This window comes from Microcaecilia unicolor, chromosome 12 (genome assembly GCF_901765095.1).
Source record: "Microcaecilia unicolor chromosome 12, aMicUni1.1, whole genome shotgun sequence".
In the NCBI taxonomy this organism is placed as follows: Eukaryota; Metazoa; Chordata; class Amphibia; order Gymnophiona; family Siphonopidae; genus Microcaecilia; species Microcaecilia unicolor.
In genome coordinates, this window is record NC_044042.1 from 61766414 (window position 1) to 61779293 (window position 12880).

The window sequence follows — 12880 nt, forward strand, 5'->3', positions numbered from 1 at the left end:
CCAATATACACATGTAAATTACAGAATACTGTCAGTCATGCACACCCCCGCTGCATTTACATGACAACAGTTACACCAGGGCTACGGTTGGTGTAACAGTGGTTGTGCATATCTAGGTGCACTGATGCCGGGTTCCAACAGCGCTCTATAATGGAATCCGGGCACTCAGAAGACGTTTATAGAATAGGGTCTCGCCAGCAGCATTGGGGCAGTTAAAAAGCAGGCAGCCGTTTCTCTCTGCATAGCTAAACCACATAGCTATCTGGATAGCAGCTGAAGTTCACCATGGAGCTGGCAGCAATCACTGCTCTCCACATATACTTAGCATCTCCCACTATCCAGATAGTGGTGTGATATTTTTAAGCGCTGTGGCCAACATTTTTGTAAAAAAGCACCAACTGCAGCGTTTGAATATTAACGCATTTTAAAGTGATTTTCTTTCTTTTTATATTTTTGAAAGTAGAGATTGACACGGGGACAACATTTGTCCCCATCCTCATCCCTGCAAACTCAAAATCCACCGCACTAGTTTCATCATTTTCGATAAAAGACAATAGCTCGCTTTTTGTACGAATGAGGTTTTGTACTGTTTCAAGGACATGGTGGGGATTGGGGATGGGGACAAACTTTGTCCCTGTGTCATTCCCTAGTGGGAATGAAGGCAGTAGAAAAAAACAGAGTAACATTACAAGGCTTGTTTTAAGGAGACCTAGCACTGAGGTGTAATGGTACAGCTATGCATCAGTACTGGAATCGCAGAGGATACTGCAGGTAGGAGTAAGGGGTGCATGTAGGGTGAACTGGAAGCTTGTACAGAATCTTTCTCTATTCAGTCAGTGCTGTTGGATTGCCCTTTCATGAGGGATTAGAACTGCTGGTTTTGAACCAGTGGACGGAACTGGTTCCAGCTTTTGCCTGCCTTTGAGCCAGGCAAATCTGAAGAGAGGCAAGTTGGGGCTGCCAACAGAGTACTCACTTCTCTATCATTAGTAAGGCCTTCTTCTCCACGTCCCCCTGCGAACACATCACGCTGTCATCCTCAGCAATCATGTAGGGACTAAGAAGAAAACAAAGACCCCATTAAGCTTTCCTAGGTGACAAACCTCCAAATCACAGTCCTTCCCCTTTTGGCAAACTTCCTCGCTGAGAAAGCCCAGGACAAAGAAAAATTATAGGGACACATTAAAAATAACTAGGAAAACTAACAACAGAGTACTAATTATATTCTTGCTTTGCTCACCTTCCCCTGATCTGAGAGATGACACCCTCATCAGCAGGGGAATTTTCTCCATCTCATTCAGTCCCACCCCTCTTCAAGAGCACAAATTCTCAATTTTAAGTAGTGAAAGGCTCAGTCTAGATCCCAATGGAACCTGCTTTCCTGGTTCTCTAACTTCCTGTCCCAAACCTTCTATAGGTTTACAAGTACCAGAGACTGCAATAGGCTGCCAGGGCAGGATTAAGATATAGGCAAAATGGGCCCTGGGGATGGGCTGTTGTTTGCGACAATATGTATAAAAAGGGCCCACTTTCCTAAAACTCTGCACAATGTAATCCATAACTATCTGTAACAAATTGTATTTCCAACATTCAACTCATATTGTAAGCCACACTGAACCCGCAAAAAGGTGGGAAAATGTGGGATACAAATGCAATAAATAAATAAATAAAAGAATGACCACTCTTTCTTGATAGTGCATGCATACAATGTGCCTGAATAGGTTGGCATTTAATATCATTCCCTACCATGTAAGATCCTAGGGAGAAGCCTTGAAAGCTCCTACGTTCTCCTAGATGCACGTTCATGCCAACAAATGACCCCTTCCTCATCCATTTACTGCCAACTTTTGTGAGCCATAGCTTACCCTGGCATATAGGGCTCTGCTCGCAGGTACCACACTACTGCCACAGAAAAGGTTCCCAGTATGAACAGAACCAGAACCTTCCATTCTAGAGAAAAGGAAATAAAGCAGTGTGAGAATGTGCAAAGAATGGGGTGAGAATAAAAGAAACAATCTGGTGGATTTGCTTTTGGTGTGACATTGGTTGAAGAGAGTAACTATGCGCCGATTTAGGCGCTACTTTACAAAGACACCCGGAGGGGCATTTTCAAAAAGAACATTAAAGTCAGAACTGGGACATCCTGCTCATAACGTCCCCCCCCCCCCCCAAAAAAAAAGGTACATCTCATAGCTGTTTTCGAACAGGAAAAATGTTGGGATTTCCTGTACGAAAATGTGCGAGAAGGATGTTCTTGTGCTGAAAACATCCAAAATGAACAGCCATTTTCCAAAATGAAACATCCAAAAGATGACCGGCAAAAAAACAGGCACAAAAACATCTGTCTGGCATCATTTGTACAAAAATGGCCACACAGACGCCCTGCAGAGCAGAGAGGCAGCCTAGTGGTCAGTGCAGTGGACTTTAAACAATGGGGCCCAGGTACAAATCCCATCTTAATTCATTTATATGTTATTGTGAGCCCTCTAGGAACAGATAAAAACCTACTACACCTAAAGGTACACAACTACAATAGTCATCACGCTTGCATGGCTAATTTCTGGAGTGTCAAGATCAGCACATATTAAACCAGTGTTAAAAAAGCTCCATTAGTCGTCTACTATCTATTGGTTATGTTTAAATTTCTTGTCTTGACAAATCAACGTGTATGTGGGAAGGTACCTGCATATTTTAGAATGTACAGCCCAAGTTGATCATTGAGGTCTGAGAGATTGAGGCAATTGTGTTTATCTTCACCTTTGACATATCATTATGCTGAAACAAGAGTGCCAGTTTTTTCAGTTGCCAGACCTTTACTTTGGGATAATCTTCCTGGTCATCTACTACTACTACTACTTATCATTTCTATAGCGCTACTAGACGTACGCAGTGCTGAACACTTGAACATGAAGAGACAGTCCCTGCTCGACAGAGCTTATAATCTAATTAGGACAGACAAACAGGACAAACAAGAGATAAAGGAATATTAAAGTGAGGATGATAAAATAAGGGTTCTGAACAAGTGAACAAGATTATGCGAATATACTCAACTGTTCAAACGACTCTTAAAGACTCATTGCTTTTCAAAGGCCTTTCTACTACTACTACTTAACATTTCTAGAGCGCTACTAGGGTTACGCAGCGCTGTACAATTTAACAAAGAGAGACAGTCCCTGCTCAAAGAGCTTACAATCTAATAGACAAGTGAATGGTCGGTCCGATAGGGGCAGTCGAATGAAGTGTACTGAAGTGACTGTGACTTGAGCTATCTTATTTATAGGGCTGTATTTCGATTAAAATCTCTCATCGCAATTAGCTGCTCGATTAAAGGGGAGGGGGAGGACAGATGCAGTCACTCTAACTTACTGATCAAGAATGAAGGCAGGAAGCTGTGTGGGGAGGTTGAAGAGACCCTGACCTTGAGGGGGGGGGGGGGGGGGAGAAGTACACACATTTCAAAGCAGGAGTAAATGTACAGTATGCATCAACATTTACCTGCTATTGAGGCCAATTTGGGGAGCATATTTTATACAGGCACATAGGAACAAAACAATCTTTGCCAAAAATGGAGAGGTTATTGAATTAGAAAGCAAGCATAAAATGGTGCTGCAAGGAGGGAAACTTAAAAGCAGCATCAGGAAATGATTTTTGACAGAAAGGGTGGTGGGTGCCTGGAATGCTCTTCCCCAGGAAGGGATGGCGTCAAAAATAGAGATGGAATTCAAAAAGGTGTGGGAGAAACACAGAGGTTCCCTATATAGCATGAGGAAGAAATAAAGTATAGAAATGTAGAGCATTTTCACTCACAATAAAACTTAAATAACTTTTACACTTTAAAGAATATATATATATATATATATATAATTTTTTTTTTAAGAGGAAAAGGGGGAGAGTAGACTGCACAAGGTGTCAGTCACAACCCTGAAGGCAAGGATGGAAGTAACCCGCAATTATAAAACAGGATTAAAATAAGCACCTTTTTGCTACAGGTCCTGTCATAAAATTCCCCCCCCCCCCCCCCCCCCTAGATGTTACATTCCAAAAGATGGATTTTACAGTTTAACCCAGTGGCTAATCTCCTCTTCGGGACATCGCTCTTTTCTCTAATGATATTATTTCTTCTCCTTTAGGGCCTCTTTTACAAAGCCGTGTTACCAATTCTCGGTGCGGCAAATGAGGGGAAGACCATTCAATTCCTATGGGCTTCCGCTCATTTGCCGTGTGGGAATCGCTAGCGCAGATTTGTAAAAGATGCCCTTAGTTATCTATTCTGTGTAATCTGGGGCCTTCTGTGACTTCTAGTGTCTTTACCACTATTTTCCCATTTAGTGTCACACTAATGTTATTCTAGTTACTAGTAGTAGTTGCAGAAAGAGTCATTTGGAAGTTCCTTTATCCTCTAATTACCGTAGGTATAAAGTTGGGTCGAGAACTACGTGTACTTTGGTGATCTTTTCTAGCCTTTTATTAAACTCTTCCTAGTATTTTCGTTTTCAATTATTGAACACTCTCACCACATCTGCAGCCTCTCTAATAAAGTGCAGTATCTTTTTCCCATAATTATACAGTACATGTTTTCTGGAGTTAAGGGTAACCCACAGATTATCTTCTACTGTGAGTCTCTGCATGCCCAAGGTAAATGAGCATTTTAGTTTAGTCTGCGTATAGTTTCAGACTGGACTAATTCTAGGGGTTTGTTTAACCCTGTATGTTTTAAATGTTGTTTTACATTTAGCTCATACCTTTTCACTGGTAGTGCAAAGCAAGTTATATTCAAGAAGAGTCGGCATTTCCCTAGCCTCAAGGGGACTTAGCATGTAAATGTTTTTAAATTTTAAGAATTATATACAGGGGCGTAGCCAGACGGCCAATTTTGGGTGGGCCTGAGCCCAAGGTGGGTGGGCATGGAATTTGCCCCCTCCCCGGTCCCCCTCTGGTTTGTTCCTCTCTCCACCCCTCCCTTTCCACAAACGCCAAATATTAAACACATGAGCTGGCAGGGATCCCCAAACCCTGCCAGCTGAAGATTTCCTCCTCCTCCTCGAGCAGCCAGCACTCTTTCAAACGGCAGCCAGTAGCACTTGCCTCAAACTGATGCTGCTGCCGGTAGGCTGTGAATGCTCAGTTTTGTATATGTAAAAACTGAGCATGTGCAGAGGGACCGGTCTCAGTGTCAGCTCAAGGGAAGTGCTGCTGGTTTGCATTTGGAAGAGTGCAGGCTGCTCAAGGAGAGAAAATCTTCAGCTAGCGAGGTTTGGGGATCCCCACTAGCCACAGCAAGAGTGTCACAATTTTGGGTGGGCCTGAGTCCAAAGTGGGTGGGTCCCAGCCCACCCAAGCCCACCTGTGGCTACACTACTGTTTTAGAATTACTACCATAACTTTGAGCTCCATTTAAGTGCATTGAAGCCCTGTGGTAGAAGCTCATTCTGTAATGGAACCTAGGTGCTTTGGTTCCATTATAAAATACCAGTGTAACCCGCAGTAAAAGCACAAGCACCCCTCACCCCTCTAGCCAAAAAATGGGGGTTTTAATGGGGTTTTTTAACATGATTTTTTAGTATTACTATTTTTATTTATTTGTGACATTTATATCCCACATTATCCCAAGCAAGTTTGAGTTCAATGTGGCTTACAATAGACAGTATAGGATACATAAAGAATAATGCATAAGAAAGTAATTTCTTGTAAGAATCCAATTTTGCAAAACAATATCATAAACATACTGAGATAGCTATGGATGTTCAACACTCAGAAAATCCATTATGAATGAGAAACTGTACATGAAGCAAAGAGAAAGCCAATGGCAAATAGAGAAATAACTAATTTGGGTAATAATTAATTGTTTGAGATATGGTCATTCTTTGTGAAGATTTGTTTGAATAGGAATGATATGAGGATTTTGCGAAATTTAGTATATTCCTGTATATTTCTTATTTTGGGTGGTAAGGAATTCCACAATTTGGTTCCTAGGTAAGTGAAGTCTGCAGAGTGGACAGATCACTTTTGCAAATTGGGAGGTGTAGTCTGAGATAATTTCTTGCCTCATATTTAGTGTTTCTTTGAGGTAAGTTTATTAAAGGTACTATATAGTCTGGAGCTGTGCCATTTAATATTTGAAAGATAAAGGTACATAATTTGAAGGTAATTCTCACTTTGATGGGAAACCAGTATAATTTGATTAATAAAGCGGAGGCACTTTCAAAACAAGAGATTATGAACCTGGCTGAGGTGTTTTGAGCTTTTTGGAGTTTTTCAACAGATACTCCTTACAGCCAGCATATATGGCATGACAATAATCGAATTGTGATAATGTGATTGTACCAATAGTCTGAATGTTTCTGATGAGAAATAGTCTGATCCTTTTTAGTTTCCCAAAGAGACCTAAAAGATTTTGTGATTACTGAGGAAACTTGAGTATCAAATGTTAAATGATTGTCTATAATTATACCTAGAATTTTCAGATTATTGCCATTGGGGAATGAAGTAGTGTCAATTGTGAAACTATTGTAGTTGTTCTGGTCAAATAGGTTGGTAATGACCATGAATTTAGTTTTTTCTTTATTTAGCTTTTGTTTGGATTCTGAGGCCCAGGTTTCCATCAGATTTAAACCAAGTTTGGCCTTTTGTAAGATGTCTTTAACGTTCTTTTTGAAGGTTATGTATATGGTAACATCGTCAGCATATATGAATGTTTTGAATTTATTATTTATTCCACACATTCATTTTCACAATGAAAGGGATTACCATCTGTGTGTTAAATTTATTTTTTTTAGTGCTCTGGCATTTGACCTCCTTCAGAGATATGTAAAGCAACCATGCAAAGAGACACAACTTTGTTGTTATTATGAGGACTGCAGGAATGCTGTGAGAGGCTGCCTTCTTCTGAAGTGAGCTGGTAAGAGGAGAGCTATTTATGTTATTATGTGGATGATAGATTTTACCACTAGCTGCTACTAAATGTTTTTTTTTTCTAGTTTTACCAAGATGGTGAGGTATTTCTTCAACACCACTTGGGTAGGTGTCCTTCTTTTACTAATCCAACCACCAATCAGCAGAGATTTTGAAATGGAAATGTTATTCTTAAACAGTTAACTAACCTGGCAGCATATATAATACATACAGGTCACTGGAAATGGCATTCAGAACATAACACAGTTATGATTCACTCCCATATAAACTGTCTGGCCCCTTGACAGCTGGTGTGTTGCTCTTGCAAACTGAGTAAAAATGAACAATGAGACTTGCAGATGGGGTCTATTTATAAAAACAGGAGAAAAGACATTTCTTCACAAACATGAAGAACTTCCCCATAGTGACCAATCAGATTCCTTGTTTCATTTTCCCAGAGAATAAAAGATGAAGCTTGATTGGTCACTATAGGCAACTTAATTATTTATTTATTGCATTTGTATCCCACATTTTCCCACCTCTTTGCTGGCTCAATGTTGCCTACAATGTGTCGTTATTAGTAGATAGTAGATTATGAGATAACAGTTAGTGTTACATAAAGAGTAGCATAATCAAAATTTGAACAAGTAAAAATAAGTAGAAAACATTACTGATAATAGGTAAGGTGGAGATGTCATAGAAAATAGCGTGATCGAAATTCAAACAAGTAGATATAAGCAAGAACATTGATGATAATAGGTAAGGTTGCGATGTATTACATTTATAGTTGCTGCTCTTATTGGTATGAAAGTTAGTTAGTTCATAAGTAGTTTTTAAGCTGCGCGGCAATGCGTTCCATAACTGTGTACTCAGGTAAGAAAAGTTAGACGCATGCGTTAGTTTGTATTTTAGGCCTTTACAACTGGGGAAGTGCAGATTTAGGAATGTGCGGATGACCTTTTAGTGTTCCTGGGTGGCAGGTCTACCAGGTCTGACATGTATGCTGGGGCATTTCTGTGGATGATTTTATGAACTAGAGAACATATCTTGAATGTGATGCGTTCTTTAAGTGGAAGCCAGTGTAATCTCTCCCTCAGGGGCTTAGCACTTTCATATTTTGTTTTTCTGTATATGAGTCTAGCTGCGGTATTCTGGGCGGTTTGCACTCTCTTGATGATTTGCTCTTTACAGCCGGCTTAAAGTGCATTGCAGTAATCTAAGTGACTGAGCCCTAGTGATTGTACCAGGTTGCGAAAGATGGTCCTTGGGAAGAAAGGTCATATCCTTTTTAGTTTCCACATTGAATAGAACATCTTTTTAGTTGTATTTTTTACATGACTTTCAAGTGTAAGATGTCGATCGATGATAACTCCAGTGTTACAAGAAATGATTTATCTTGGGGGAAAAGAGCAATTTTCAATGTGTCCGATACGGGAAGGGATAATTTTGGTGTGTTTATGGTGGTGAATTTGTTCATGTTATGTTGTGAAGTGAGTATAAAGCATTGCGTTTTTTCTGCGTTAAGTTTCAGCTGAAATGCATCCACCCATGAATGCACAATATGGAAACCTTGATTGATGTCATTGGTAATTTCCATCAAATCTTGTTTAAACGGAATGTAGATCGTTACGTCATCTGCGTAAATGTATGGATTGAGGTTTTGATTGGATAATAATTTGGCCAAGGGTGTCATCATTAGGTTGAAGAGAGTCGGCGAGAGGGGGGATCCTTGGAGAACTCCACATTCAGGTGTCCATGTGTCTGAGGTGGCCGAGTCAGATATCACTTGGTAAGATCGTGTGGTTAGGAAGCCTTTGAACCACTTGAGGACGTTGCCTCCAATTCCAAAGTATTCAAGGATGTGTAGTAATATTCCATGATCAACCATATCGAAAGTGCTGGACATATCGAATTGTCGAAGAAGTATGTTATAACCAGTTGCGATCAATTGTTTAAATTTAGTCATGAGAGTAACTAATACTGTTTCGGTACTGTGGTTAGACCGGAATCCTGATTGGGAGTTGTGCAGTATGCAGAATTTATTTAAGTAGTCGGTGAGCTGATTGGTCACCATTCCTTCCGTTAATTTGGTTATCAGCGGAATGGATGCTACTTGTGAAGAAATTTCATTTTTTTTCTTAATAAATATTCCCCAATGAAAATAAAAACTAAAAATAAATAGCATATAGTAATGACACAGAAATGCAAACTGTCTTCAGAATATGCAAGGAATGCAACCACAGCCACTTAAACACAAAGTGTGGCCTGTTACCTTTCTACCTTTGTTGAATGGTCATTTTTCTAATTGTGTTGGTCCCAGTCTCTAGTTTATGCTTTCCTCTGTCTTCTTTTCTTTTTTGCCACAGTCTCCTGTTCATTTAACATTTCTTCTCTCCCCATGTCCACCATCCATCTTCCCTCTGAATCCCTATCTGTCCTGTCCAGCATCTCCCCTCTGAGTCTTTGTCCCTTTCCTCCCTCATACTCAGCTTCTGCCCTCCGTGCCCCTATCTCTCCCCCTGTCATCTAATATGGACATTTTTATCCCGCTTTATCTAAAATAAGCTCTCGGACTAGGTGGATTACAATGCAAAATAGGAATGGGAAAAATCCCATTGAATTACATTAACATACTATAAGTACTACACTTCTTTCTTCATACTCAAGGATCATCTCCCCCCCCCCTCTCTTCCTTGCTCCCCCCGCAGTCCAGCATCTCCCCCCCCCCCAAGTCCAGTCTCTCTCTCTCTCTCCTCCCTCCTCCCAGTCAAGCAGTACTTCTCCCTCTCCTACTCTGAATCCAGCAGGTACCTCTCCCTCTCCTCCCCCTAGATCCAACAGTATCTATCTCTCCCCTCCTCCCCAAATCTAGCAGCACCTCTCTCTCCCCTACCCCCAGTCCAGCAGCACCCTCCCTCTCCTCCCCCACAAATCCAGCAGCATCTCTCCCTCTCCTGTCCCGTCAGCAGCACCTCTCCTTTCTGTACACCCAGTCAAGTAGCACCCCTCCATTTCAGAGTCCAGCAGCACCCCTCTCAACCCCCCAGGTCCAGCAGCACCCCTTAAGCTCACCATCTCCCCAGGTCCAGCAGTACCCCTTACTCTCACCCAATCTCAAGATCCAGCAGCACCCCTCAGTCTCACACCTTCCCCAGGTCCAGAAGCACCCTTCCCCCAGATCCAGCAGCAATCCTCCCTCACAACCCCCCCCCCCCCAGGTCCAGCAACACCTCTCACTCACCCCCCCCCCCCAGTCCAGCATTTCTCCCTTTCTGTCCACCTCTGGTCTGTTCTAATTTGCCTGAATCACTACCGGTAGCAGCAGCACAGCGATTCATAAAACAACCTTAGCCTTTTGTAGGCGACACCCGACCTCCAAGAAAACAGCCTAGTGAAGGCCCAGAGGCTGTTTATATGAATCGCTGGGCTGCCATTACCGGCAGAATTCAGGCAAATTAGAGATCGGTGGGGGACAGAAGGGGAGATACGGTGCTGGACTGCGGATGAAGGAGCAAAAAAGAAAGAGAACGTTTTGGGAACCTCTGATCTAGACAACAATATCTCTACATTAACCATATCAAATGCTGCTGAGATGTCAAGGGTCATAAAACAATAAGACTGCTTTTCATCCATTCCTTGTCTAATTTTATGTACTGTTGAAAGTAATAACGTCTCAACACACGTCCTTTTCGAAATCCATATCGACATGGATCTAGCACTTGCTTATTATCCACATACTCTGCCAACTGTCCTAATACCACCTTTTCGATCACCTTTCTCACCATGAAATACTGCTAATTATAGTTCATGAAGACTACCTTTTAGCCAGTTTCTTTCTCCACTGTTCTTTAAAGCAGCACAGTTGAGCTTTGTGACATCAAACTTTAATCTGATTTGTTCTTTTATCAACATCTCTGACGGTTCCTTTTGGTATATTGTGAAATTACCAAACATAATAGATGCCAAATTATCTAGCACAATCAGATCAACTTCGCAGCAGAGCATAGGAAAATAAGAAAAAGAAAACAGAATCTTTTCATTTGCGCTCTCAGCTTGCTTGATTTTGTCTACAATTGAAAAAACGCCCTCTCCCGCTTTTTGGGGGGTTCTGGTGTTCAGAGAAGTGTGATCTGTGTTATCTTTATTGTTTCTGCTTCCCACCTCCTCTCTCCTTTCTTATCTCCACTTGGAAACCCTTTAATTTAACCTCTTTGTTTCTTATATCTCCCTCTAGTCACGTATCTTAGCTCCCTGCTGTGGCACTCTCATTTCTCTCATGCCTCCAATAAAACAGAGACACAGGGGCAGATACAGAAAGAACATAACAGTAGCCATGCTGGGTCAGACCAATGGTCCATCTAGCCCAGTATCCTGTTTCCAACAGTGGACAAGCCAGGTCACATGTACCTTGCAGAAACCCATTAGCAACATTCCATGCTACCAATCCTGGGGCAAGCAGTTGCCTCCCCATGTCTGTCTCAATAGCAAACACTGAACTTTACCTCCAGGAACTTGTCCAAACCTTTTTATAAAACCAGATACGCCAACCACTGTTACCACATCCTCCGGCAAAAAGATCCAGAGCTTAACTATTCATTGAGTGAAAAAATATTTCCTCCTATCTGTTTTAAAAGTATTTCCATGTAATTTCCTTGAGTGTCCCCTAGTCTTTGTACTTTTGGAATGAGTAAAAAATCGATTTACTTCTATTTCTTCTACACCACTCGGGATTTTGTAGACCTCAATCATATCTCCCCTTATCTGTCTCTTTTCCAAGCTGAAGAGCCCTAACCTCTTTAGCTTTTCCTCATAGGAGAGGAGTTCCATCCCTTTATGGGGTAAGGAAGAAGTGCTGTAGGTTAAACTGGAAAGAGGAAAAGGAAAATATATTTACACTGGTGTAATATACAGGTCACCTTCACAGTCAGAAGAATAGGACAAGAGACTTAATCAAAGACATCCATAAGATAGATGGAAAGGGGAAGTACTATTAATAGGTGTTTTTAGTATGCCGGATGTCGATTGGGGCATCCCTGCTGCGGGGTCATCTAGAAGCAGAGGGATCTTGGATTCTCTACAGGAAGAATTGTTTCAGCAGTGGGTGATGGAACCAACGCAGGATGGAGCTATTCTAGACCTAGTGCTCACAAATGGAGACAATGTGAGGCCCCACCTAGAGTATTTTTCAGTTTTGGAGGCCGTACCTTGCGAAGGATGTAAAAAGAATTGAAGCGGTGCAAAGAAAAGCTACGAGAATGGTAAGGGATTTGCGTTACAAGACGTATGAGCAGAGACTTGATGACCTGAACATGTATACTCTGGAAGAAAGGAGAAACGGGGTGATATGATACAGACGTTCAAATATTTGAAAAGTATTAATCCGCAAACGAACCTTTTCCGGAGGTGCGAAGGCAGTAGAACGAGAGGACATGAAATGAGATTGAAGGGGGGCAGACTCAAGAAAAATGTCAGGAAGTATTTTTTTCACGGAGAGAGTAGTGGATGCTTGGAATGCCCTCCCGCAGGAGGTGGTGGAAATGAAAATGGTAACAGAATTCAAACACGCGTGGGATAAACATAAAGGAATCCTGTTCAGAAGGAATGGATCCTAAGGAGCTTAGCCGAGATTGGGTGGCAGAGCCGGTGGCGGGAGGAGGGGCTGGTGGTTGGGAGGCGGGGATAGTGCTGGGCAGACTTACACGGTCTGTGCCCTGAAAAGGACATGTACAAATCAAGGTAAGGTATACACAAAAAGTAGCACATATGAGTTTATCTTGTAGGGCAGACTGGATGGACCATGCAGGTCTTTTTCTACCGTCATTTACTATGTTACTATGTAATGTTTCTGATGTTACGGTGGGAGATCATTTGGTATCTAGTAATGGTGTGGTTCAATATCAAGACAAATGAGGAGAGGGCTTATTCGAGATTGAAGGTCCTAGATTTCAAAAGAACTAACTTTGCAGAGATGGGGGAATTTCTCAAGGAG

The 12880-nt window shown here is 41.6% G+C and overlaps 1 protein-coding gene across 7 annotated transcripts in view; it reads right to left on the reverse strand.

Annotated features, from left to right (window-relative positions):
- Positions 1 to 12880, reverse strand: part of ST3GAL4 (ST3 beta-galactoside alpha-2,3-sialyltransferase 4) — a 341834-nt gene that overhangs the window by 21569 nt on the left and 307385 nt on the right. For all 7 annotated transcript variants that reach the window (XM_030221113.1, XM_030221108.1, XM_030221110.1 and 4 more), the window contains 2 exons: positions 1866 to 1950; positions 977 to 1057 (listed from right to left, as the gene is read on the reverse strand). In XM_030221113.1, the coding sequence (XP_030076973.1) occupies positions 977 to 1057; positions 1866 to 1950 (166 nt within the window). The remainder of the gene's footprint in view (positions 1 to 976; positions 1058 to 1865; positions 1951 to 12880) is intronic.